The sequence below is a fragment of the Prinia subflava genome, chromosome 24 (genome assembly GCF_021018805.1).
Source record: "Prinia subflava isolate CZ2003 ecotype Zambia chromosome 24, Cam_Psub_1.2, whole genome shotgun sequence".
Taxonomy (NCBI): domain Eukaryota; kingdom Metazoa; phylum Chordata; class Aves; order Passeriformes; family Cisticolidae; genus Prinia; species Prinia subflava.
This window is the reverse complement of record NC_086270.1, coordinates 1,705,525-1,732,347: the sequence shown is the minus strand read 5'-3', so window position 1 is coordinate 1,732,347 and position 26,823 is coordinate 1,705,525. Positions and strand designations below refer to the sequence as shown.

General features: G+C 65.6%; 2 protein-coding genes across 4 annotated transcripts; one reads left to right on the top strand and one right to left on the bottom strand.

The window, feature by feature from the left end:
- Nucleotides 1-29: 29 nt before the first annotated feature.
- LOC134561863 (collagen alpha-1(I) chain-like) lies at nt 30-4,700 on the bottom strand. Of its 2 annotated transcripts, none has more exons than XM_063419219.1 (2): nt 3,840-4,700; nt 30-3,307 (listed from the first exon to the last, which is right to left on the bottom strand). In XM_063419219.1, exon 2 carries the CDS (start codon nt 2,033-2,035, stop codon nt 1,100-1,102), a length of 936 nt encoding a protein of 311 aa, XP_063275289.1. In that variant the 5' UTR covers nt 2,036-3,307; nt 3,840-4,700; the 3' UTR covers nt 30-1,099. The 2 variants fall into 2 exon arrangements, with proteins under 2 accessions (XP_063275289.1, XP_063275290.1); XM_063419220.1 differs by having other exon boundaries at nt 30-2,820.
- A 7,449-nt stretch (nt 4,701-12,149) lies between these two features.
- Nucleotides 12,150-26,189, top strand: NHSL3 (NHS like 3). Of its 2 annotated transcripts, none has more exons than XM_063419208.1 (7): nt 12,150-12,376; nt 20,829-20,984; nt 21,200-21,255; nt 22,344-22,461; nt 22,844-22,960; nt 23,048-25,870; nt 26,049-26,189. In XM_063419208.1, exons 1-7 carry the CDS (start codon nt 12,289-12,291, stop codon nt 26,069-26,071), a joined length of 3,381 nt encoding a protein of 1,126 aa, XP_063275278.1. In that variant the 5' UTR covers nt 12,150-12,288; the 3' UTR covers nt 26,072-26,189. The 2 variants fall into 2 exon arrangements, with proteins under 2 accessions (XP_063275278.1, XP_063275277.1); XM_063419207.1 differs by lacking the exon at nt 12,150-12,376 and adding an exon at nt 19,099-19,425.
- Nucleotides 26,190-26,823: the final 634 nt, after the last annotated feature.

Here is a 26,823-nt window from a genome sequence, read left to right as displayed (position 1 = left end):
CCTTCGGGAACAGAGCTTTAAAAGGAAAAGGGAGATTTGAGTGGGGTTTTTTTTTCCTCTTTTTTTGGATCCCGTTGCTTTTTTCAGCGTGACACACCTTCTTTTTCTCCCTCTTTTTTTTCCTCATGAAGCTATTTTTGACTCAGTCGGAGAGGAATGCTGTTAATTCGCACAAGTTGGGTGTATAAATATCCATCCAGAGCTGCCAAGGGGAGAAACCTGCAGATCACCAGGGCTGGGTCCAACACCCCTCGTAGGCCCGGAGGGGACAATGACAATGTCCCCTCGGAGGGGACAATGACAATGTCCCCTCGGAGGGGACAGTGACAGCCTGGGCTGTGTGTGCTGAGCTGCCAAGGGCAGGGTGAGGAGTGAGGAGGGCCCGGAGGGGACAGTGACAATGTCCCCTCGGAGGGGACAGTGACAGCCTGAGCTGTGTGTGCTGAGCTGCCAAGGGCAGGGTGGGGAGTGAGGAGGCTCAGCTGTTCCCCGTAAGCGATACCCGGGCCCGGGCCCCGGCACGGGGATGTTTTGTGGATATAACCAGGCAACCGCGGGCTCCGCTGTCCCGGCACAGCCCGAGGGGCCGCGGGCACAGCTGGGCCGGGCTGTGCAAGGAGACTTCGCCGGCAGCGAGCAGAGTGGACTTTGCTCCGGTAAACAGAGCCGGAGGGGTGTTACCGGCACTGCCAGAGGCGAGGAAAGAGGCAGGAGGGAGCTGGAGACACGCAGGGTTTGAGATTTTGCTGCTGGGATGAGCGGCAGCAGCTCTGTGTGGAGGGACCGTGGGGAGCAGGGAGCAGCCGTGGGGCTCCTCACCCCCTCTCTGCTGCTCCGCGTTTCCCTTCCTGGCGGATTTTTCCTTCTCGTCACGCACAGCAGCTCTGCCCCGAGGGCAGGGACACAGCAGGCAGAGCGGCGTCGCCACCGTGGCACCGCCGCCACCAGCCTGGCACTGCCACGGCAGCTGTGCCCACACCGTCTTCAGGGACAGGCTGGAAGCACCGGCCCGACTGCAGGAATTCCAGGGACAGGCTGGGAGCACCGGCCCGACTGCAGGAATTCCGGCGTGGATGGGATTTAGGGGCGTGGATGGGATTTAGGAGCTGCGATCCCGCAGCGCTCCGTGCCCTCCGCGCCCGCTCTGTTTGCCGAGGGCGCGGGGGTCCGGCCGCGCCAGGGACAGCGGTGCCAGGTCCGGCCCCTCCGGCGTAGGAGCTGCAATCTGATCCCAGGGGAAAGGAAAGTGTGATTCATCCTGGAGCTGGGAGCGCTCCCGGGGAAGGATCCCGGCTCCGAGGGCAGCGGCACCGTGTGCCCGCTCCTGCCCTGCCCTGGCCTGGCAGGGTGGCCCCGGCCGGGCCCCTGGGTGACTCCCCAGCTGCACGTGGGGGGAGTCACCCAGGTTTGAGGGTCCCCTTTGTCCCCTTGGGAATTGCCTGGTTTGCTTCGCCTCCTGCCTCAGTTTGCCCAGCTGAGAGCTGGGGTGACTCTGGAGAGGGAAGAGAGGTTGCCTAGCAGGGATGGAAGAGGAGGAGGAGGAGGAAGAAGAATGAAACGTGGGCGTGTGCCCAGCTGGGGCAGGGATGAAAGGGGAGCCCGAAGGCGCCGTCTGCCCCGCAGGGACCTTGGGATCTCCACGGGAGCAGGGCCAGAGCGTGTCCCGGTGCCACAGGCGCCAGCGGCTCCCGCTTATCTGGGTGCTGGGTCCCGCTTTGCCTGCGGGGAGGGGGTGAGGAAACATCCCAGCAGCTCCTGAGGGAGACACGGCCCGGGGAGCAGGGACGGTTCCAGCTGAGGGGATCCTTGGAGTGTGTCTGCTCCCACATCCCACTCCTCCATTGCCCAGCCCAGATATTGGGATTAAACCTCTGTCCCAAGGCTGCCTGTCCTGACATCTCCCCCAGCACCCCGGGGTGTCACACCCGGGGGGTTCACACCCGACTCGTGTCAGCCCTGTCACGCCTGTGCCAACCCTGGGGGCAGCTCTGAGGTGTCTGTGACACCCCCCATGGCACCGAGGCTGTGCTGACATCCCCACAGGCTGCTCTCTTCCAGGAAAGGTTCGGGATGTTCACACAGCAGCGGGAGATGCCTCGTGTGGCCTGTCCCTGTCACCACGACACGGGTGATGCTCCTGGGCTGTGACAGAGCTGTCCCTCCCAGCATGAGGGAGCTGGGAAGGGAGGAACCACTGCTCTTTATTCATCCCATCCCATGTGCCCGGCACCTGGACATCAGTCCCTCCCTCTCCCCACGGCATTCATGGTCCAGGCACTCCCTTAAACCCCATTTTTACAGCCGAGCTGATTTTCAGCGCCACAGCCCGCGTGTCCCAACGATCTCCAGCGGGGTCACCGCGGCCCGGGCTCCGCGCTGGCTTTTTCCATGCCCTGGGGCGAGAAGCAGCGAGCAGGGGCCGCTCCCCTCACGGGGGGTTTGGGGCCCGCAGCTCCTGCCCGGGGTGGGAAGCGGCACCCGCGGGGCTCCGGGGGATGCGGGAGGACCTTGTCCCGGCCGCCTGCCGGGAGTAATTAATGAGTAATGAGTAATGAGGGAGCAGCCAGGGCTCCGCGTCCCCGCCAGGGCACGGAGATGGGGGCAGGGGACGGATGAGCACGGCCCGAGGCACGGAGCTCCCGCGGCTGCTCAAGCCCGCGATGCTGGCAGCAGATAACTTCTTTATTTTGGGTTTCACTTCCCGGGGATCAGGCACGGGGCAGGGATGTGGCAGAGCCTCCCCTGGGCCTGGTGAGAGCTGAGCTCCTGTGGGAGCTGCTGTCCCCAGGACAATCCCGGTGTCCTGCGATCATCCCGGCCCTGCAAGGGGAAATGAATCACCCAGCTGGGGACCCTGCATGCTGCAGCTCTCCGGGAGCTTTCTGGGGCCCTCCACCATGTGCTGGTGCTTTAGGGAGCTCTGGAATTTCCTTCTCCTCCAGGGATTTCTCTTCACCTTCCTCCTCTGCTTCCCTCGCCCCTCTGACGGGAGCTCTCCTCGCGGTGTAACCGATACTCCCCCCCTCTCTCGCTGTGATTATTTAGACAATGCCCCTGTCACTTTGTGCAAAAATTACTCTGTGCAAAAAATATTTTTCAAACTGGTTCTGCTGCCACAAGAGGAGGGGAAAGATGAAAAACGGAATTTTTTTTTTTTAATTTTTGGAGGCTAATGACTGGGAAGTCAGAGCCGGCAGCAGAAAGTCGACACAAACACCCTAATTGGGGATTAGGATCTCCTCAGTGTGGTTCAGCCTGACGTGGGTCAGCAGAGCCCAGGGGAGCAGTGACACGCTCAAACTTCATCCTGGAAAGGAATCAATCCCCTGGGATCATGGAGGTGCCAGGAAATTTCTGCCCAGCTCTTTCCAGTGCTGATTTCAACCCTGAGTTTGGGTTCAGATGGGTGAAGGAGGAGGGGATGTGAGGCAGAGACACAAAAGCAGAGCAGACCCCGGCCTTTTGCAGGTGTCACCCCTGGTTTGGAGCTGAACCCCCACCCCTGGTCACTGGTGCTGCTGTGGGGATGCTCAGGCTTGCACTGCCCACAAGATTCAAGTGCCTGAATCCCACGGGAGACGCTGATGTGCTGGGAAGCCTGAGGGATGGATGAGCTCCGTGTTTTATAAACCCTCCCAGCCATTTCCAGCAGCTGGCAAACTCCTCCGGGCGTGCGGCCAGGCCCGGGGAGCATCCGGGAAGGATTCAGCTCCACCAGAGCCGCCAGGAAACGCAGGGACCCCAACCCCCGGGAGCCAGGAGCGTGGAAATGCAGCAGAAACCCCCTGTGCTCTTGTTGGGGTCGCTCCTTTGGCTTTGCCACGGGTGCTGTCACCAACCTGCTGCTGCTCCAGCCCCTGTGCGTGCTGCTGTCCCCTCTCAGCCGGATCACAGAACCATGGAATGGTTTTTGTTGGAAGGGGAATTAAAACTCATCTTGTTCCCACTCCCTGCCGTGGGCAAGGACACCTCCCGCTGTCCCACGTTGCAGGGATGGGGCAGGCACAGCTTCTCTGTGCCCCACCCGCACAGGGAAGGATTTCTTGCTGAAATCTAATCCAAATCAGATCGGTGTGGTCACGCTCCTGAGCAAGGCCAGCCTGGTGAAATCCTGCCCTTCCCTGCAGCTCCTGGTGCTCTCCCACCCCAGGCATCCCCCCTCACCCTGGGGCGCTCCGTTTTCAGGAGCTGATTCATTATCAGCACCACCAGCAGCGTGGCACGGGCTGCAGGCAGCGTCTTGGTGGCCTCAAGGTGTGCCCGTGTCCCCCTGGGCGCTGCCATCGGCGGTGACAGGGTGAGTGTCACCCCCGAGGCCGTCAGATGAGAAATGCTGGTGGCCGCGGGGTGGCAGGGACAGGGCGGGACACGGCTGCCAGCTCCGGCTTCTGTCCCTGGGGACGGGGACAGGGACAGGGACAGGGACAGGGACAGGGACCGGGACCGGGACCGGGACCGGGACAGGGACAGGCCCCCGGGGATGTGCGGGACGCCGCCCCGGGCATGACCGTGCTGGAATTCCGCTCCCTCTCCGGTGTTTCCCAGTTTTCCTCTCGCTGACGCTCAGAGCCTCGGGCGAGGAGCTCAGAGGGTCCCGAGGGCCGGGACCGACCCCCGCTGTCCCCGCACCGCCACCCCCGCGCCCCTCGAAGGGACAAAGCCGGGACCCAGCGGGGAAGGGCGAGAACGTCTCGGGGAGCCCCGGCAGCGGCGGCGGTGACGCCGGTGGCACCAAGGGGAGGGTCCGCTGTCCCCACGCCTCCGGGGCCACCTGCGGGCCAGGGGGGCGGGGGCCGGTGCGGGCGGAGCTCCCGCAGCCCGGCCCCGCCTCGCACAGAAACTTTCCGTCGGCGCCGGGCGCTCGGCGGGAGCCCGGAGCGGGGCCGGGGCTGCAGCCGGAGCCGAGCCGAGCCGAGCCGGGCGGGCCCGGCCCTATGGGCAGCGGCTGCCGGCGGTGCGGGGCGCTGCGGGGCGCTGCCCGCCGCGGCCATGTCCGCCGGGGCTGCACCTGCGGCGTGCGGCGAGCGGGACCCGGAGCGGGGCGGCGGCGGCGGCGGCTCGGAGGGGGCTCCCGGGGCTCCCCCCCGGCGGAAGAAGGCCCGGGCGAACTCGCTGCGCCGGGCGTTCAGCTGGCTCCGGGGCCGGCGGCGGCAGCCCAAGGACGGCAGCACCTCGGGAGGGACGGAGGGAGCAGGTGAGGAGCGGGCGGGGAGGTGGCCACGGTGGCACTTAAGGAGGGGTCACGGTGGTGGCCACGGCGGAGGTGGGCGAGGAGATTTCAGGGAGCGGCTCAAAGAGGTGCCAGTGGTGGTCAAGGAGGGGTCACGGTGGTGGCCACGGTGGTGTTGGAGTGATGGCCAAGAGTTGAGTGGTGGCTGTGGGAGTGGGTGAGGAGGTGTTGGGGTGGTGCTCACGATGTGGCCAAGGCAGAGGGCGAGGAGGGACAAGGCTGGTGGCCATGGAGGGCTCGGGGTGGTGGCTCGGGGTGGTGGCAGTGGCCAAGGAGCAGTCACAGCAGTGGCCATGGAGCTGGTGAAGGAGAGGTCAAGGTGGTGGCCATGGAGGCCGAGGAGGTGTCACAGGGCGCTGACCCTGGAGGTGGCCAAAGAGGGGTCACCGTGGTGGCTGACCAGGAGTTGAGGTGGTGGCCATGTCTAAATGGGGACAAATGGCTAAAATGGGGACACAGGAGAGGCAGAGGTGCTGGCCATGGTGGTGGCCAGGCGGGGTGGAGCTGCTGGCTGTGGTGGCAGCAGGGGTGGCTGCAGTGGGGAAGGAGGAGGCAGCCATGGTGGTAGTGGCCATGGTGGCCATGGTGGCCGTGGTGGCCGTGGTGGCAGCAGGATGGATCCGGCAGCCCCTGGCGCGATCTCGCCCCGGCCCCGAGGGCTGGTGCTGGTTCACTGGGTAGGTTCTCCCTGCGCTGAGTCAGAAGGTCACTGGGGCTGAGGGAAATCTGGAGGGGTGCCAGCCGTGCCACCTCCTCCTCCTCCTCCTCCTCCTGGGCAGGGTGTTTGCGTGCTCCAGGTGTGGCCCTTCCTGTCCCAGATATGGCCCTCACCCTGTGCTGCCTCCACGGCCCCGCCACGTCCCTGCCACCCTGACCGGGACAATCCTGGTCCGGGTCCCCTGCTCGGGGTCCCCTGCTCTGGGTCCCCTGCTCGGGGTCCCCTGCTCCAGGTCCCCTCTCTTCACCATCCTCAAACTGTTCTGGGAATCCACGGGCTCAGCCAGGGAGCTTTGGCAAGGCCATGGGCAGAGCCTTGTCTGGTCACGCTCCCCTCCTCGGCGCTTTTTTGGCAGCGTGGATGTTCCAACAAGGCAGGGATCACCCCGAAAGCCTCTGCCACCCCAGGCTGTCGGGGACACCGTCTGTGTCACACCCTGCAGGCACCTCTGGCAGGGATGTTTGGGCTCTTTTGCCGAGGGAGAGGCCTCTTCTGTGGCGCCTGAGCGTGGCAGGATGCTGTCAGCTGGGACTTTCCTCCTCAGTTTGCTCCAGGGAGTGAATTTCCAGGCATCCAAGCCCGCATGAGGCACGTTTGCTGCGTGGAGAAGCACACAGGGATCTGTGATAGGACAGGAGTGGCTGTGGAAAGGGAAAAGAGGCTTGGGAAGAGCTGAGCTCTCTGCTGGGCCCATCCGTGGGATGCTGCTGGTGGCTCCTTCCCGGCCCTCCGTGTGTGAACGCCGCTGCCACAACCCAGCACTGAAACCTGAGCAGAAAAAACGAGATGTGCCGGAGCATGTGATGTTCCTCTCCACGGCAGAAACGCCCCCAGCAGCTCTGCCAGCCCTTTTTTTCCATTTTTTTTTTTTTTTCTTTTTCCCCTCCCCTGAAGTTGTACCGTTCACCAGCTAATCCTCAAAATGCCAAGTCACGGCCTGTCAGGGTCACAGCTTGGGCACCTCCTGCCTGCTCACGGTGCTGCTCCCTGGCAGCCCGTGCCAGCCAGGGCTCTGTCACTGCGCTGCCACCCTGCTGTCCCATCAGAGACCGCCCACAGTGATGGAGAGGCCGCTCAGTGCCCCAGCCCGGGGCGCTCTGCCCCTCTGGGCAGCGCTTTTGGCAGCGCTGCCATCCCCTGGCATCCCGGATTCCCTCTCCTCCCCACGGGGGAAGCAGCAGCGCGGATGTGCAGCGGTTGCAGCTTGCCTGCACGACTGAATCACCCTCCCGGTGCAATTCCAGCACGGAGAGCACGCCAGGAACCCCTCCCTGCTCCAGCGCCTCCGGCTCCGCTGCGTCCCGGGGACGCCGCCAGCGCATGCCGGGGTGACGGGCATCCCTCCCTGGGGGATGGGGATGGCGTTTCCCTGGGGAAGGAGGTTCAGGATGCCCCCAGACCCCGGGCTGAGCTGTGGGGAGGGAAGGAGCGTTAGCCCCGGGTGTTTTCCAGCTGTGTGGAAGGAAGGAGCGTTAGCCCCGGGTGTTTTCCAGCTGTGTGGAAGGAAGGAGCGTTAGCCCCGGGTGTTTTCCGGGTGCTGGGGCCGGCAGCAGCCACACGCGGCTCTGACCTGCCCCGAGGCAGCGCTGGCATCACGAGCCTCCCTCCGTGCAGCGGGACCGGCTGGGAATTTTTCCAGACATCAGCTGGGAGCTGTGGGAGGGGGAGAGGGGAGAGCTGCAGCAGGGCCTGGCAGGCTCTGGGAGCCCTCAGCTTTCCCTGCGTGGGGGATTTTAGCTCAGGCACTTCCCCATCACCTCACAGGTGGATTTGGTCACGGATTTGGGACATGTCTGACGGTCCTGGCCGTGGGGACAGAGAGGTGGCTGGCCCCAAGGGATGGGAGAAAAGGAATTCACGTGGATCAGGGCTCAGGGATGAGCCCTGCTCTGGGTGCTGGTGAGGCTGGCATTGCTCAGCACTGAAATCACAGCAGCAGCAGCAGGATGGGAGCGTTTCCACTCTGGATCAACCCCGTGGCTCCGGCTATCGGCAGTCCCATCTCTGGCCGCCCAAACAGCTGAGCTGTGTGCAGGAAAGGCTCTGAAATCCTGCTCCTGGGCCAGCATCAGCCGCCTCTCCGGGGGACCCCAGCGGCTCCGGGGGCGGGGGGAGGCTCCAGCCCGGCTGGAATCGCATCCTGGGAATGCTGGGCCCTGCTGGCTGCAGGTGGTACGCCAGGGCCTCGCCGTTCTGACCGGGTTTATTTCCACAAAAACCTTTGGGGGCAGAGGAGGGATTCACCCTGGTGTGCCAGGGGTGGAATTCAGAGCGAGAGTTTGGGGTGCCAGGGGTGGAACACAGAGCCAGGGTTTGGGGTGCCAGGGGGTGAACACAGAGCCAGGGTTTGGGGTGCCAGGGGTGGAATTCAGAGCCAGGGTTTGGGGTGCCGGGGGTGAACACAGTGCCAGGGTTTGGGGTGCCAGGGGTGGAACACGGAGTGAGGGTTTGGGGTGCCAGGGGTGGAACACGGAGTGAGGGTTTGGGGTGCCAGGGGTGGAACACAGAGCCAGGGTTTGGGGTGCCAGGGGGCAAACACAGAGCCAGGGTTTGGGGTGCCCGGCCGTTCCCTCTGCCTGGGCTGCATTTCTGGGTGCACAGATGGAATCGCAGCTCTGGGATGAAGGATGAGCTGGTGCTGGGGTCCAGAGCTCTTAGTCTGGATTTTTTTGGCTGCTGCTTTATCCGGCTTTCGCAACATTCCTCTTAATTCCTTGATGAAGTGAAGGAATCGGTGTTCCAGAAATATTAAATTAGGGTCGGCTTTTTTTTTTTTTTAATTTTCCTTTTTGATGCCAGCTTAGTCCAGCAGCAGTGATTTCCTGATGGGGGTGGGGGATAGTGATGTTAAAAATAAAGCTTTCAATGCTCACAGCTGCTTTGTAACAGCAGCAAGCGCTTGCTGGGGCTGGGGGTTTGCCGTGTGCGGGGTGAGCAGAGGGTGGAGGGGCTCGGATTGTGCTCAGTTCCTTCATGGAAAGGATTTTTAAGCACTGGGAGGTGTTCAAAAAACAACTGGACCACTCAGTGCCCTGGGCTGGTTTTATCACAGGTTGGACTTGATGATCTCGGAGGGTTTTTCCAGCCTTAATAAATCTGTGATTCTGTCCTGGTGACACTTGATGCCACAGGGTGCACCCGAGCCCTCAAGGAGATGTGGGGCTGAGCTGTGGAGTCTCCCTGGACAATATTTCCTCCCTCCTCTGCTGCCACGCACGGTTTGGTGTAAACACAGGGTTTGCATTTGAGCCTTGAGCCTCCCAGCTCAGCGGAGAGGGGAGAGGCACGGGGATTGTTCCCTGCGTGTGTGGGAATGGGTTTGTCAATCTGCCAGAGGCAGAGAGTGACACCTCAGAGAACGTGAGCAGCAGGAATCCCCTGGCTGGCCTGGCCTGGCACTGGCAAACAAAGAGAGGTGTGTCTGCAACCGCAGCTATTCCACCTGGAGACAACTGGAAGAGTTCCCCCTGAGAATAACGTTCCATGAGATCCGATAAAACGATTTCGGCGGGGTCACATTTCCCCGTGGAAGGCAGCTCTGATTTCATAAGACAATATCATCATTGACTCCGGCCCCCGCAGCGATGGGAACACAACCCGCTGGAAGGTGAAGGGCTGGGCAGGGATGAAGTGAAAAACCATTTCCCTGCCAAGCAGGGGCCGCAGCCTTGGGCTGGTGCTGCTGAAGGATAAAATCCACCCCAGCTCCCTCCACCCCTGCGGGCTGGAGCCGGACCTGTCATCGGCAGAGCCGGCCTGGGCTCCGGCTGGAGCAGGAAATCGTTTGGAGTCCTTCTGGTTATGTATTTCTGTTAATGATTGGGGATCTCAAGTGGGGTTTTTGTGTTACCTTTGCCTCGCTGAGCTTTACTTCCCCGTGAAGGGAACAAGGGCTGAATTCCTTTCTCGTTCAGGCAGCTCAGCTCCTGCTCTGTGTTTGCTCGGAGATGGGTTTGGAAAGTGCCAGAAGCACCAGCAGGGATGGGTGGAGCGCCAGAAGGGACAGATCTGTCCCCTGTGACAGCACAGAGGGGTCCCCACGCCCGGGCTGGCCGCTCTGACCAGGGGAATGTGTGACTTTGGGCAGGTCAGACGTGCTTGGGGCGGTCACGCTGTGCTGAGCAGATCTGTATCTCCTGAGCAGCCTCTCTGCTGCTCCAAGCTCTTATCAGAGTTCTCTCAGTGAATAAAACCGGGGATTTCTGGCCTGGAGAAGAGATTCTGCCTGGAAAGCAGCATCTCTGGCCCGCAGCTCCCTGTTCTCACACATCCCTGGTGTGCTGGGGAGGCTGCAAACACCTCCCCTCCCTCCCTCCCCTCCCCTCTGGGCTGCACTGAGGCTGTAACTCAGAACAAGGAATTGGGGTGCTCAGCTGTCCCCCCTCCCCAGGCTCCCTGAGTCTGATTTCTGCCCACAGCAACAAAACCCAGCTCTGGGATGCAGGATGAGATCAGGCCTGCCCGCAGATCCCAGGGGGGTTGTGCCCTGAGGCAGCAATGGGGCAGCTCAGTGGGGTCTGTGGGGATGCTGGAGCCCCTCATGCTGCTCTCAGCCCCCCAAAATCCAGCCCAGGAGGCGCTGGAGCTGGGCTCCCCATGGCTGTGGGTTACCCCATCGCGGTTGCTCCAGCCCGGAGAAGCCACGCTCGGTATTTTTGGCACACGTGGGCCCCGCGGGCTGCCCGGGGCTCGGTTCCCTCCCGGAGCTCTGCCCGGGGGCGGTGACGCCTCGGCGCTGGCGGTGGCCGCGTTCCCTGAGCAAGTGCTGGCACGGAGGGCATCTGTTTTTGGGAGTGGAGGGGGAAGTGTCTCCCCGGATCTGGGGCAGGCTCCAGCCTCCCTGTTTCTCCCAGGGAGAGAAACACAAGGGCTGCACCGGGAGATTTGTTCTGTGTGGCTGCAGAGGAGCCCCCTGGGGCACCGCAGAGGGGTCTGGATGGCACAGGGAGGGTGGGATGGACATCCCAGGGATGCTGGAGGCTGCTGGGCAGTGGGAGGAAGCCTCATCCCAGCCTGGAGATGCCCCTGGCTGAGCAGAGGAGAAATCCTGTCCCACAGCCACTGGGCAGAGAGCTCAGATCTGCTGCTCCTGTGGCCGTGGCCTTGTTTCATCCCCGCTGCCCCCAGCTGGAAGGGCTGTCCTGTGAACGGGGCACAGCCCGCCATGGAAATAGGGAATATTTTCCCATTGGATCCCCTCATCTCCTCAACAGCTCCCACAGCAAACCCACGGGGACAGCCCCTGCCCAGCCGAGTGTGCCCTGGGCACCCAACCAAGCTGGTGAGCAGCTGAGCCATCAAGATTCCCATTGCCGAGGAGAGGACTGAAGTCCAAAGATTAATTCGGTGCTGATCACCTTGGGAGGTCAGGACAAAGCTGCTGGTTGATCTTTAATTTTTTTTTTCCTTTCTTTCTTGCACCACCTCCCCGGTTTTGTGCCTTTCCCACAAAACCCTCCTTCCTATTTATCCCAGCCTTTGATGAATCACCTAAGGAACATAAACATTACCAGCAGGAATTGCCCACCACTGCCTGCCTGGCTGACCCCTCCCTGCCCTCGCAGCATTTAATGTTCTAATTAAAAATCAGGAGGGGGAAGGGGCTGTGGAGGGGCCTGTCCGGGCGGTGTGGGCAGCTTTGGGAGCAGCAATTCCCGTGGCCTGTCCCCCGCCCATCCTGGCTGCTGCTGGAGCAGGGAATGGGGCCGGGAGAGGGCACGGGAAGGTGCCGGCAGCGTGAGCAAGGTGCTCGTGACTCGCCCCAGAGCCAGGAGTGGCCGTGGGGAGGGCGGCCGGGGGTTTGCACCCACCCCAGGGTGCGTGGGCGCTGGCATGTGGGTGCTCGCCCTGACTTTGGGCAGCGGCCGGACCCAGCCCGTGGCCTCGGGCGCTTTGCTCTGTAGCCCTGGTCGGGCTGGGTGAGGCGCCCCCCTCCCCAAAAACGAAGCGAGGAAGGGTCGTAGCCGCGATTTGTCGCAGCTGGGGACAGCCAGGAGCGGCGGCAGCGCGGCAAACCCCGGGGAGGTGCGAGGCGAGGTCCCTGCCCCGCTCCGGCAGAGCTCAGCGCTGTTTGGCCGCCTCCCTTTATCCCGCTCAGCCTCTCCGCATCACCCAGGCATCCCCGCCGCAGGGATGGGGCTGGGAGGGTGCTGGGGATCCCGGCAGGCCCCTCCTCTCCCTGCCCGTGCCATTGGCTCCGCCACGGCCGCCTGCGAGCGCTCGGCTCCGCCGGGGCCGGAGCGATGGGGAGCGGCGGCTGAGAGCACCGGAGCCCGCCCGGCCCGGCCATGTAGCACCGCCGTGACCTCCACCCGGCCGCGGTGGAGGCGGCCGCGGCCTCATGGGCAACGCGCACCGCAAGAGGAGCCCGGCGGGCACCAAGCCCGGCTCCTCCTGGCCCTTCGGCCGGGCCGGGAAGCCCAGGGCAGGTAGGAGCCGCCCGGGGATGGGGAGCAGGGGGGTCCCCGCTCGGAGAGTTGGAAGGGAAAGTTCGCAGGTTGTTTTTTACCGCGCTGGGCAGGAGCGGGGGGTGAAGGGGAGGCTTCGCTCTGTGCCCCCGATCAGCCCCCGAGCCCGGGGGGAGCGGGGGGAGCCCCCCTGGCTGCAGGCAGGGCTGTGGCGGCGCGCCGGGGAGCAGCGGCGGGCTGGCCGCGCTATCGGGACGGGATCAGCTGAATTAGTTACTGATTTGTTTTCCAAGTGGGATCCCGGCGCTGCCGGCGTCGCTTTCCTCCACGGCCCCCCGCTCCCACCCCGTGCCGCGGTTCGTTCCTCTCGCCGGATCTGGGAGGGTTTGCAGGGGATGCTCCCCCCCCACCCAGCCGTCCCCTCGCTCTGCGCGTGTCTGTCTGTCTGTCCGTCTGTCCGCACACCGATTGCTCCGCTGCTTTATGCCCCGTCTCCATGGATGCCGCTGGAAAGCTCAGGGGGAAGCCGTGGCCGAGATCTTCCCTGCAGGGACGAGGAGCAGGGAAAGGGTCCCAGGCCAGCCCGGACCCACAGCGACCCCCGTGGGGTGCCCGGTGAGCTCCCTCCGTGGGCCACCAGCAGAGCAGGGTGATGCCAGCAGGGGAGGGCTCCCGCGGTGACATCGTCCCCACCCCGAGGCTGCTGATCCCCCCACTGGTGTCATTAAGCTGTCCCCGTGTCCCCAGCCCAGCCTGAGCCAAGGAGGAGGCTTGGCAGGAGCGTGGGCAGGACACAGGAGCAGGGTTAGCAGCACCAGGGGTGGTAACTGGTTTTCCCTCCCCAGCCCTGTGGGATCCTTGGCCCTGCTGTCCCTCCTGCCCCTTTCCCTCGGTTTTCACAGGCAGCAGCCCCCCAGGTGTGCCCCCCAGCTGTCCTCAGGGTGAGCAGGGTCTGGGGGCACCACTGCGAGCAAAACCACCCCAGAGGTGGGGCCTGGGATGGGGAGACCCCGCAGGTGCACAGGGAGGGAGGGCTGGGACATCCTGGCTGAGAACATCGCTCAGTGCCTGGGGAAACTGAGGCAGGAGGGTCCCACATGGCGGTGCAGGGGCAGCATCTCCTTCCCTGCAGGGTCTCCATCCCTCCTCCCCGGGTGGCTGCAGGCTCCTCTCTGCCACAGCAGGAAGGGCTCGGTGCCTTTGGCCAGGCTGGGCTGGAGCTGCAGCCCCCGGCACATCTTCACCCTCCCCATTCCTGTCCAGCCCTCCCTCTCCTCTCCATCCCCTGCCAGCCTCGAGTGTCCCCTGCCAATCCCTGCCCCAGGACCGTGTCCCCCGTCCCCAGGGCCGGCTGGGAGGAGCTCTGCTCCCTCCGGGATGCCCTGGAACGGGCGGGATGCGGCCCTGGCACAGCCGGGGCAGGTCCTGCCAGGCGAGGGCTGGCGCTGGGGCCGAAGGCCGTGGGGTGGAAGGTGCTGAGAAAACACGGGGCGAGTTGTGTTTGTTCTCTGCCACGGCTCCATGGCAACGGCGCGGCGGCCACAAAGCCAAAGAATTTGCATTGTGTCGCTTCAGCGTTTCGGAGGGCGCAGCCGGGATGGCCGGCTGGGGGCAGGGTGTGCCGGCACCCTCCGCACCGGCCCCGCCGGCGCTCCCGTCTCCCCTGCAAGGCCCCGGGTGCCTCTGGAGTTTGGGCTGGAGAGGAATTGCACACGGCTGGAGGCTGGACCAGTGTCCCCAGTTGCTGTCGCTTTGGTGACTGGAAGCTGAACTCGGTCCTGCCGTGCCCGCCTCAGGCGGAGTGGGCAGCGCCTTTGGGTGCTGAGGGGACAGAGCAGGGGTCCCCAGGGACACGGTGGGCGCAGCCGAGGGCTCCGGGGTGGCTCTGCCGCGCTCCCTGCCCGAGCCCACCCACTCTGCCAAACCCGACACCCCGTGCCCACTCCCCCGTGCCACAGCGGGGCCTGGCTCGCTCCGGGGGCATCCCCGGCCTCCCGTCCGTGCCGGGGAAGGTCCTTGAGCCCCAGGGAGACCGCAGCCTCTTATCGCCTCCTTATCGGGACTCCCCGCCGGGCCCTGCTGAGTCAGGGCGCAGGAACGCGGCTGCGGAGCGCTGGGTGCGGGGTCACCCGGCACCCGCCACCCCCCGGTGGCTCACAGGAAAAAAAAATATCATGAAATGGTTTGATTTGGAAGGGATCTTGGAGCGCCCATCGCGTGGGCAGGGACACCTTCCACTATCCCAGGCTGCTGGAACCTGGCCTGGGATTCTTCCAGGGATGGGGATCCGAACGCCCCCGGGGTGACCTGTGGCTGTGAGCGCCCCCAGCAGCAGCAGCAGCAGCGGGCACGGAGCCCCTCGGCAGCCGCGGCTCCTGCGGGGCAGCACCGGTGAGGGCTGAGCAGCTCCGAGCTCCTTCCCCTCCGCAGCCTCTCTCCGTGCCAGAGCCACGCTGGGCCGGCTCCGCAAACACCCGGGGGGGCGGATGAGGGCAGGGGCCGATCCCGGCGGGGGACACGCCGAGATTTACACAGGCGCTTTCTGCAGGCACCGCCAACCAGCTCCTGCTGTGTGCGGGACATCCGAGCCCTCCCTGCTGTCCCCTCCCGGGCCAGGGGAGGGGGCGACCCGCGGGTGTCCCCGGCAGGCGGCTGCCGCAGCTCCGGGCTCTGCCGTGCCGTGCCGTGCCGTGCCGTGCCGGCTTGGCACGCTCCCGTCACCGAGGGGCAGGGATGGGACCTGCCCTGTGGCTCTGGGTTATCCCCCGCCCCATCTCGGTGGCAGCTGCTCCCGCTGCTCCCACACGGCCGTGCCGGTCTCGAAGGGAGGATCGGCACCTCCGCAGCGTTTCCTTGGAAAAGCCCCGCGGGCCGGGAGCGGGGTTGGGCGCTGCTTGCAAGGACGGGGGATCCGCGCACGGCAAAAAACCTGCAACGTCTTGTCCTTAATCCTGCGCCGAGCCAGGTGCCTGCTGTGACAGGCAGCGCCTCTGCCGTGGCAGGAGCACCCGGGAGAACGGCACGGGCCGGGGACAGCCAGCCCCGGGCACCGCGGGAGCTGGGGGACACCGAGGGAAGGGCACCAGGGAGTGTGGGAGGAGGTGTTGGTGACCCACCCCTGGTCATACGTGCCACCGGTGTCACCCTCTGCGGCCCCGCGTCTTTGCAGGCTGTGCCTGCAGCCCTGCTCTCCCCACCCGGGACGTTCCTGCCCGGATCTGGCTCCTGGCTGGGGAAGGTTGTTATTTACCTTCAAACCTGTTCGGTGGCTTCTCCGGGGAGGGGACGAGCGCGGGGTGGGGACGCGGTGGGATGGAGGCTCTGGGGGCTGGGAATGAGGCACAGCCGGGCATTGGGGTGGTCCTGCCCCGGGACCCCCCTCTGGTCTGCTGCCAGCCCCTCGCCCGGATCTGGGATAACTCAGGGGGCAGGACACACTCTGTGTCACCTCAGGGCTGCCTGTGGGGCCCGAGTGGGACAGCAGCGAGGTCAGGGCCCGTTGCACAACCCCGAGTGCTCCTGTCATGACAGCAGCCATGGCTGGAGGCGACAGGAGCCACAGCTCTGCTCGGAGCAGGATCTCACCCCGCTGGCTCCCTGAGGTGACACCAGGCAGCTTTCTCCTCTGTGATTCAGAGGAAGAAGAAAACGATCCAAGTTTGTTTTCCCAGTTGAAATTAATTTTAGTTCAGCCTCTGCGTGGGATGGTGTTTGAGAGCCGAGCCAGCAGCGTGGATGGGGCGGTGTTTATTTGCTCGCTGGAGATGTTTTGCTGGCTGGAGCAGCCCCCCAGGTGTGGCCCAGGGCAGCAGGGGCTGTGTGGCCAGAGCCACCGTCAATATTTTTGTGTTCCTGCCCTGCCTGCAGCGCTCAGGGCCCTGCAGTGCGTCCCAGGGCGTGGGCCCTGTGCTGAGACAAGGATTTAGGGAACAGGTTGGTTGTTTTTAGAGGCTCCCAGACACCCTGGAGAGCTGAAGGTTGCAAAGGGAGCGGAAGGACAGGATGCTGGGGCAGAGGGGCTGGATAAAATCCCTCTCAAATCAGAACACTCTGTGATGCTGGAGCACAGCTCTATCAGGGTCCTGACAGCTCCATGGAGCTCTCAGGAATGGGGTTCATGGTGCACCCACTGCTGTTATCCATGCTCGTGACTCCTGGGGCACAGAGGAGCCCCCAGGCCTGGATGGTGCTGAGTGGGACCCCCAGAGCAGTGGAGAGCACTGACCCCGTGGGGCAGGGGGGCTTCTGGCTGCCCCCTGCGCTGCTCTGGCTGCCGGAAAAAGGGAGAGAAGGGAGGCAAAGGCTCCATCCCGCCGAGCAGCAGGACGGGGGGACCTCGCAGCCCCTTCCCGCCCGCCTGGCAGCTCCCCCTGCCCATTTTTGTGCGGTGAGTCAGTGGAGGGGCGGGCAGGAGCCGTGCGGGGAGCAGGCAAGTCGGGGCAGCGCCGAGCAGGCAGAGGGGGATGTTCCCCGCCCTCCCCTGCTCGCAGGAGGCACAGGCCTGGCCAGGAGGGGGACAGGGGCTGGGATTTTCTCCCCTGGCTCTTTCCAGGTGAGGAGCAGCAGGGTGAGAGCTGAGCCAGTGCTGAGCTGTGTTTGCAGCATGGGGCTGGGCGGCCCTGGCCGTGCTCTGTGGGGTCTCAGCCCGTTCCCACTCTGGTCCCTCCAGCCCGTCTCAGGCAGAGCTGAGGGCCTGGGGTTCCCTGCCCTTCCTGTCACCCTGCCTTGTCCCAGGGATGCCCTGCACTCTCCAGACCATCCCTGGCCCTGGCAGCAGCAGGTACCAGCTCCGAGCCCATCCGTGAGAGGCTCCCATCGCTGAGAGCCCTGCGGCTCCTCGGCTCCTTCTCCGGGAGAACCCCGCTGCCACGTGTGGCCAAGGCACGTGTGCCAGCTGAGCCCGGAGGGCACCGGGCGATCCAGGATGCACCGCAAGGAATGCACAGGGGCCGGGAACCCGGCTGCAACCGGGCGTGCTGCTACCGGCAGCGGCTGCAGCTGCAGCGGCTCCCCCAGCCCACCGGGAGCTGCAGGCTCTGCTGCAGGACCGGGGCTCTCTCCCTCCTGGTCCCCTCCCCGGTTTCCAGCAGGTTTCACCGCGTGTTGACAGAGCCGGGGCGGGGCCGGCTGGGTGAGGATGATGAGGTAGCGAAGGTCGCAGGGAGTGGGAGAAGTGGAGGCTGCTCCGTGGCCAGGCAGAGCCGCCTGCCCCGGCTCAGCCCTGGATTATCCTTTGGGATATTGCAGCCACCCATGCGAGCTCCTCCTCACCGGTGTCACCCTCGGGAGAGGGACACGTCTCCCTCGCTGAGGGACGTTCTCCAGGGCCTCTGAGTGGGCAGTGGGCCACAGGCAGGAGGGTGGAGCAGGGCCAGGCTCTCTGCCAGCACCTGGGAATGTCCTCACAGCCCTGGAGCAGCTTCCACGGGTGCTGCCATCAGCAGACCCGCAGGGCTGGAGCTCTGCTGTGCCCGGGCCCTGCAGCAGCAGCAGCACAGGAGGGGCTGTGCCCCATTGCTGGGGGAGCTCCTGGTGCCTGTTGCAGCCCCATCTCTGTGGAGCTAGGAGCAGTGCCCCTCTCAGCTGCCAGTGCCCGTGGCCGTTTCTGGGCTCCTGACAGGCTGCCCAGAGCCGAGGGCAGCACTCATACCTGCTTTGTGCATCCTCAGCCCTTCAATTACATCCCTTTCCCACTTGTGCTATGGAAAGGGCTGGGGAACGTCTGCCCGTGGCCACCGGCACCTTCTGGGGGAGCGTGTGGGCAGCAGGGCCCGTCCTGCCCGTGCTGGAGCAGGGTCAGGCACAGCCCTGCTGGTGTTTGGGGCCTTGGCCATGCTGGAATTCCAGGGAAGAAACCCTGGCTGAACCCAGAGCTGCCTGGCTGGGGACACAGAGATGCCCTTCACAAGGTCAAACTGTCCCCTGGGCTGCTCAGCCACTGCCTGGGGCCTGCTGGGCCCTGCCTTGGGTGAGGCTGCTCTGTCTGCAGCCCACGCTGTGTCCTGCTGGGATAAACCCCAGGCACAGCCCGTGGGGAGCCGCAGGGCAGGGGCAGAGGGGTTGGCACAAGGACACGGCTGCCCGCTGGGTAAAAACTGGGTGCTGTTCACCTTTTGGGGTAAAACACCTGTAAATGGGGGGCGTGGAGCTCCCACAGGCGCTGGGCACCCACTGCCCCTCCATGGTGGGGACAGTGACTGGCAGTGCCACTGTGTGACCGCCTGGCATTTCTGCCCCTGCTTTCACCTGCCTCCGCACCGGCAGCTGGAGCTACTGGTTAGACTGGTCCCAGACCTGGTTTTCCCCCGGTGCTGCCAGCCCTTGTGACCGTGACGTGGCCCCGTCCCTGAGGACAAACACCCTTTGCCCTGTCCTGGCTCTGCTCCCTGCCGGGAATGGGGCTGTCCTGGCAGGGTCCTGGGGACAGTCTAGGATGGGGAATGTGACACTGTGCTGTGTCATAGCCCAAGGTGGAAAAGAGTTCCTCCCAGTTCCTCCCAGTTCCTCCCAGTTGGCTGCTCTGTTGTTGAAGCAAGCAACTGGTTTGCAGCGCTGCTGTGCCCAGCAGGGTCCTGGGGGGTCCCAGGGGGTCCGAGAGGGAGGAGTAGGGAAAAATGCTGGCTCCGAGCCTGGAAGAACAGATCCCTGTGGTCTGTGGCGTGCGTGGGAGGAGGCGGGAGGGCCGGGGGCCAGAGGAGGGGCCCCCTCTTTGCTTCCCCTCGGCCGAGGAGCGCGGTGGGAGCAGCTGGGACTGTCCCCTCCCGCCAGCGCGCAGCCGTCCCCGGCTCGGGCTGCTCCCCGCTCCCTGCGAGCAGCTGCGCCGGAGCGGCTTCGCCTGGCCGAGCATCCTCCCGCCCGTGCGGATGAGGACGGAGGGAGGGAGCTGGGGGCCGCCGGCATCCGCCCCGCCGGCACACGCCGGGTGAGAGCAGCCTCGGCACAAAAGGCTCAGCCTCCTCGGGGGGCTGCGGAGCCCCCCTTCCCCCGGGACCAGACCCCCTCCCCGGCCACCATGGTGGTTTTCATGGGCAGGAACCTCTCCTCGCTTCTGGCTTTCTTCAAGAAGAAGGGTGAGTGAGCAGCGGGCGGGGAGGGAGGCAGGGAGCAGAGCCTTGTCCTTACACAACCCCTGCCCGCCGGGACCCCCCCGGCACGGCCCGGGGTGCTCGCCCACCCGCGGCGGGCAGGGGGGCTGCCACCCCCGGGGGAGGGCAGGGAAGGTCACCCCCGCCCTGGCCGCTCCCGCCGCGAAGTTCCCGGAATAAATCACTGCGCTCCTCTCCCCGCAAGGCAGCCCTGAGCGTCTTTGGGGGGTGTCGGGCGGGGGGCTGCCGAAACCGGGGGAGAAAAGGGGATTAGGAACACGATGCTGGGGAGGGGGCTGTGGGTGTCTTGTGTCCCCCGCAGGGATTTTGCACCAGCACGGGGAACCCGAGCGGCAGCACCCGCCGTGCCGGGCTGGCCGTGCCCCGGTGCCCGCTCGCACCGCGGGCGCTGGCGGAGGCAGAGGCCGGCATGGCGGCGGGGCGGGAGGCTCCATTGTTCCAGGCCTGCTCCTTTGTGTGCTGGAGCCGGAGCTTGGCCGTCTCTCCGCGGGCTGGGCTGGCCCTGAGGGGGCCGGGGACACGGGGAACGCAGGGCACAGGGGGTGGTGTGCGGTGCTGGCCGTGCTGAGCAGCAGGTGCCCGGGGTGCCGCCGCCAGCCCCGACGGTTTCCTGCGCTCACCCTTCCCTCCCTCAGGATTGTTTTGTTTTTTCTGGGCAGGAAGAGTTTGAGGCTTCGCTCAGGCGTGTGGGTAGGGCTGTGCCACCGTGCTGCAGTGCCCGGGCTGGGTGATGCCAGGGCTGGGTGATGCCCGGGCTGGGTGATGCCAGGGTGGCTCTCGGCCGTGGGCACCGCAGGGTGCTGGCGGTGGCCGTGGGGAGGGGGCTGCAGGCAGGGAGTGGAGGCTCCGTGCTGCTCCAAATGGGGTGTTCAGCATCCAGCAGGGCTCAGAGCAGGGATTTGGGTTTTCTGGGATCTCTGCCGCTGGATGTGCCTCAGTTTCCCTCCCCTGTGCAGTTCCCAGCCTGCCTGGGCACGGCGGGAGTCCCTGGATGATGAGCAAGGCCTGGCAATGACGCAATGCTCCGAAGGGAAAGTCATCCTCATCCTCCTTCCATCCACATTTCATCCCCTGCCCTGCTGCCCCTTCCCTGCTCAGCTGCCCCCAGCCCCAGCCAATTCCCCACCTTCGTTAGCTCCTAACGAAGGCGCTGGGGAAGGAGGGCGGCCCCACATCCCAGCACCGCTCCGGGGCTGGGGACAAAACCAGCGGAGACATCCTGACTCCGGGATATCGACCGGCCGGGATGGGATTTCTCCCGGTGTTTCCAGCGCCCGGTTTGGAGCTGTCACCTCCCAGCGCTCGTCCCCTGTGGTGGCAGAGTGGCCGTGTCCCCCCCAGCCCGGCTGACCCCGCTGTCCCCGCAGGTGCCACCAAGGGCGAGGGCGAGAAGCGGCTGAGCGTGCAGTACACGGCGGGCGAGGAATGTCCCGACAACATCTTCTTCCCCAGCACGCGGCCCCCGCACCTGGAGGAGCTGCACAGCCAGGCCCAGCAGGGGCTGAAGTCCCTGCAGCACCAGGGTAGGTGTCCCCAGCCCCAGGGTGGCCTTGGGGACACGGCGGAAGGGCTGTCCCCAGCTCCTGGCTGGCCGGGCGGGGTGGGAGGCGCAAGGGGCTGACCGGAGTCCAGTGCCGCTGGCTGGGCTGTGCAGGGGTCACTGCCAGCTCACTGCCAGCTCGGCAGCTGCTTCCTCCGGCTCCCCTGGAGGGATTTACCTTCTGCCTTCCCTCCACAGAGAAGCAGAAACAGACCAAAAGTGCCTGGGACCACGGGGACACCAACAGCCTCCAGGTGAGCCCTGCCAGGTGGTGCTCTTGGGGTGCCCTGGGGGTGAGGGGACACAGGGTGGCTCCTCTGTCCTCCCTGGGTGGTGTTTGGGGGCAGACAGGCAACCAGCCGAGGTGGCAGGACCGTGTCCAGGGGGGTTGTGGGGCTGGAGCTGGCTGTGTGTCCCTTGGTGGTGTCTCCTTTGCCCCATGACCAGCCGTTCTCACCACCCTCAGCCTTGGCACGTCCTGCTCCGCCCTGTGGGGCTCTGCCGGGGCTCCCCCTGTGCCTGCATCCCTCTGTCCCCCTGTCCCTCCCCCACTGGTGTCCCCTGGGAGCCCTGGCTGAGGAGGGGTGACGTGGTGGCACTCTGGGGGCTGTTGGCCGTATCCAGCCCGGTGCCTGTGCCCCTCCCCGGCTGCTGACGAGGAGAAACTCCTCCTCCTCCTGTGGCCAAGCTGAGCTTTGGCAATCCCTGGGTTCTGACCCCGCTGCCAGTGCCTCACCCACCTGTGCTGGCTCAAGCTGTTGCCTCTCGTTGGCTCTCAGCCCCTTTAACCTTTGGGAATTGGGGGACTGCAAACCCCAGGGCGGGCAGAGCCACGGGGGCAGTGAGGTGGAGGGGTCAGGTTAACTCTGAAGTGTCTCATCCCCAACCTCTGCCCATGCCAGGGTTGGGAGGGATGGGGATGCTGTGTCCAGCACGGGGCAGTGTCCAGGGAGGGCTGGGGGTCCTGCCTGTCCCTGCCCCTCTCCCAGCCATGGCAGCCCCCAGCCCTGGCTCCCAGCAGGGCTGGGAACCCCATGGAGTCATTTTGGGCTGGGCACGGGGGCGAGGCTGGCAGCTCCTTCAGGTGCTCCCTGCCTGCAGCAGAGCCCGTTCCTCCTGCCCTCGGGGGGCTGCAGAGCCGTGCAGGGTCCCAGGGGCTGCTCCCAGCCCTGCTCCGGGTGGGAGGACTCTGGATGCCGGCGTGGCTGACTCAGCCTTTGGCCCTCGGAAGAGCTTTTGTCCCAGCTCAGAGTCAGTCCGCGGCGGGGAAGGGGCCTGGCCGGGGCTGGGGCAGCTTCATCCCCTCAGCCCAGGGTCTGCTGAGCCCTCGGTGTCCCCACAGTCCTGCGTGTCCTCGGAGGATGACAGCCTGTCCTTCCGGAGCCGGGCAGCCTCCTGTGCCACGGACAGCACCTCCGAGGATGCCCTGTCCATCCGCTCCGAGATGATCCAGCGCAAAGGTACCCGGCTGGGGCAGGGCACGGGGGCTCTGAGGGGCTTGGGGAGTGTGGCAGGGGGCTGGGCTCTGCCTTGGTGTGGTCAGCAGCCAGCGCACGGGTTTGGGGGCCCTTGGGAGAGAGGAGAGCAGCTCTGGCTGAGTCAGAGCGTTGGGGCTGGGTGAGGGGGATGGACAGACAGACAGACAGACAGACAGACAGCGTCTCCTCCCTGCTCAGACTGTTCGTGTGGTGCCTCTCTGGGCTGTTCCAGTGCCTGAGCCTGGCTTATCCCAGAGCACCCCTGGCAGTGGGAAGTGCTGGGGATACTGGGGACACTGGGGACACTGGGGTCACCCTGGCCAGGGCCCCTCACACCAGCTGGACCCTCCCACACCTCTTGTAGGTTCCACCTTCCGACCACACGACTCCTTTCCCAAATCCTCTGAGAGGGCTGGCAAGAAGAGGAAGGAGAGGAGGACGACGGTGCTGGGCATCCCCCAGCACGTCCACAAGGAGCTGGGTAAGCCTCGGGGGCAAGGGGGGAATTTTGGGATTTCTCTTTGCCTTTTCTTGGCATCACACTGAGGTCACCTCTCCCTGCTCCCAGGTCTCAGGAACAGCCACGGAGCCAAGGCACACCCCGAGGCGGATGGGGGCCGGGGGGGCGGCCAGGCAGCGCAGCCCCTGCTGAATGGGGGGCAGGTGTCCGGGGACGCCGTCCGCATCCCCACCATCGACGGGAAGCTGCAGTCCCCGCCCGCGGCCGGCGGCGCCCGCGTCCGCCTGGGAGCGCTGGAGGAGGACGCGGCCCTGCAGAAGCACATCGACAGGGTTTACTACGACGACAGCCTGCTGGGGAGGAAGACAGCGGCCAAGCTGTCGCCCATGGTGAGGCCGAAGTCACTGGCCGTGCCGGGCATGACCACCTACGCCAACGCCCCGGAGATGCTGGTGGGCCCCGTCATGTCCATCTCGCCGCAGGGCACCTACATGTCCAAGATCATCCCCAACGCCATCCTGCCGCCCATGGTGGACGTGGTGGCCCTGACGAGGAGCAGCGTGCGGACGCTGAGCCGCTGCAGCCTCGTGTCCAGCAGCCCGGCCTCGGTGCGCTCCCTGTCCCGCTTCTCGGAGCGCGGGGCCCGCAGCCGCGAGCCCTCCTCGTCCAGCGACAACTGGAGCCACTCGCAGTCCACGGAGACCATCGTGTCCAACAGCTCCACCATCTCCTCCCAGGGCGGCTGCGACCACCGGCAGCCCGAGGCGGGCCCGCACGGCGAGGGGGACGCGGCAGCGCGCTCCGACGCCGACCAGATCAGCATCTACAGCTCTGCCAGCTTCGCCAGCTCCTGCTCCAAGCCCGCTGCCGGCCTCGCCCCTGCGGCCCCCGGGCTCCTGGCCGTGGGCAGCGGCCGCGCGTCCCCCGCCTACAGCACGAGCAGCCAGGCGGAGGGCTCGGACACGGCCAGCCTGGCCAGCGAGCGCTCCTCCTCCTCCCGCAGCGTCTCCCTCAGGAAGATGAAGAAGCCCCCGGCCCCTCCCCGCAGGACCTACTCGCTGCACCAGAAGGCTGACGGGGAGCCCAAGGTGCTGGGGCTGCCCCCCAGGCCCGAGCGGTGGCCCCAGCGGGAAAGCAGCGCACCCTGGTCCCCGCGGCCCGAGCCCTTCAGCCCCGCGGGCGAGGATGAGGTGTTCTCCCCGGCGCTGAGCGAGACCAGCAGCCTCCGTTCAGAGAGCCTGGCCGGCGCCAGCTCCCCCGAGGCCTCGCGGGGCCGCCCCGGGGTGACGGTGGTGCTGAGGGAGCCCCAAGCCCAGGCCAAGTGGAGCTGCCCCGATGGGTCTGACCGCACCATGTCCCCCTCCAGCGGCTACTCCAGCCAGAGCGGGACGCCCACACTGCCCACCAAGGGGTTGGGACCTCCAGCTGTGTCCCCGGGCAAGTCTCAGCCCCAGAAGCCAGACCGGGTCTGCTCCCTGCAGTCGCCTGCGCTCTCCGTGTCCTCCTCCCTCACCTCCATCTCCTCCTCGGCCTCGGACCCGACACCCCCTGAGGTGCTGAGCGGTCGTTCAGACCGGTTCATCATCCCGCCGCACCCCAAGGTGCCCGCTCCCTTCTCCCCACCGCCCACCAAGCCCCAGCAGCCCCCGGCCCTCACCCTGCAGCCCTCCCAAGCCCCCCCAGCGCCCAGCACTGCCGGCCAGGAGCCCTCGGCCAAGCCCAGCCGCAAGTCCCCACCGCCATCACCACCGCCTGCCTACCACCCGCCTCCCCCGCCGGCCAAGAAGGCGGAGGGGAGCCCCCAGAGCAGCAGTGAGCCCCTCGCCGACAGCTCCTGGCCCCCGCCACCGCCGCCAACCCCCGAAGACCACGACCTGTCCATGGCAGACTTCCCTCCTCCAGATGAATCCTATCTCGGCAGCCTGCCTGACGCCGCCTCGGCCTCGGTGGACGGGCAGACAGCAAGGCCAGAGGCTGCATCTTCATCATCTCAGCAGCCAGACCCACCCAGTGGGACCCCGCAGCCTCCGTGCCCCACCGAGCCCCTTCCCACGGCCTCCGTGCCCCCTCCACCGCCACCTCTCCCGCCGCCCTCAGCTCCGGCGCTGCCGCCCCAGATCAGCCTTAAGAAGGCGGCCAATGGCCCGCGGGCAGAGGCCAAGAAGGAGCCGGTGTCGAGGAGCAAGAGCGGTGCCGCGGCCAAGGAGGACGCCAGCCTGCCCATCGTCACGCCGTCGCTGCTGCAGATGGTGCGGCTGCGCTCGGTCAGCGTGGAGCCTTCAGCCGGGGCTGGAGCCGTGGCCGGAGCCGGGCCCGAGGAGCGCCCGGCCCCGCAGAAGCCCGTCCGTCGTGCCCTGTCCACGCGGCAGCCGCCTCCCGCCCAAGACGCGGCGCCTTCCAAGCAGCTCCACCACGCCGTGCACCTCAAGGCCGCCGCCTTGGCCTCCGCGGAGGCTCCGGGCAGAGCGGCCCAGCCCGGCCCCGAGGGGCCGCCCGGGGACGGGCAGCTGTCCCCCAGGAACAAATCGCCGGCCTCCACCGCCAGCTTCATCTTCGCCAAGAGCTCCAGGAAGCTGGTGATCGACACGGCCTCGTCCCCCGAGGCGCAGGCAGACCTGAAGAGGAACTTGGTGGCCGAGCTGATGAATTTCTCGGGGCAGCGCTCGGCGGCCCCGGCCGCTGCCGCCCCACAGGGCCCCGGGAAGGCACAAGCCCAGAGAAAACCCGGCAAGATCCCCCCTCCGGTGGCCAAGAAGCCTTCGCTGGGCTCGGGGCCGGCTCCTGCCCCGAAGGCACCGGGGGCGGAGGCATTGGGCTCCCCGGTGCCTGACGGGGATGCCAAGGTGGAGGAGAGCAGGACTAAGAGCGAGCTGGCGGGCACGGAGGGCAGGAACGCCGCGGAGCCGCCGGCTCAGAGCCTCCCTGCACAAGGTACGTGGGCTGGGAGCCACTGGAGGTTCAGCCTGGCTGCTCAGGATGCTGAGGGGATCCCAAGGGATAAATCCCCAGAGTTACAGACACAGCTCCTGGGCTGTGTGACAGAGCCTGTGAGGGCTGTGGGGAGCTGGGATTCAGGGGGGCTGACGGGCTCTTCCCTCCTGCCTTGCAGACGGACGGGGAGAGACGGCCTGAAGGACGACACTGCAGGACTGGAGCCCCCACGGACAGGAATCCAAATCTCTCAGGGACCTGGGCAGGTCAACGGACGAGTGTGGAACTGGCAACTAACTTAATACAGGAAGCAAACAGCCTTAGCCTCCACGGCCTTGATGATATTTATGCAAAAATGGTGTTGGTTTCACTTTCCTAAGTACTACAGCTTTATTTTGCTTTTTTTTTACTGGGATCGAGGCCCGTGCCCAGAGCCAGCACCTCCTCCCTGCCAAGCTGAGGCTTGGTCTGGGTGTGTGGAGCCGAGCAGCCACACCCAGAGGAGTTTGGGGACCGAAGACGCTGAGCTGGGGCCAAAGACGCCGGAGCTGGAGCCACCACTGCCACCCAGACAGGCCCACGAGGAATGGAAGCACTTTGGACAGGGGAATGGGAAAGCTTTGGCCACAACAGCACCTGGGGGGATGCAAACAGCAGCAGGAGGGGATGGAGATGCTGGTTGGGAGGGACCAGGGCTTTGGCTCGTGATGGAAAGGCAAGAGGGGCTCACTCGCCACTGCCCGGCAGGAGGAAGGGCCTGGCTGTCCCTCGAGCTGGCCCTGGGCTCTGGGGTAGAGCCTTGATTCTGTTTCTGTAAACTTGGGTCACATTTTGATTTCTTTGATTGTAAAAAAACGAAAAACCAAAACGAAACGAAAACCAAACGAAACAACAAACCCAACCAAACCAAACCAAAAGCGACCGACCCTCTGCCGCCGAGTAGCTGCTCAGAG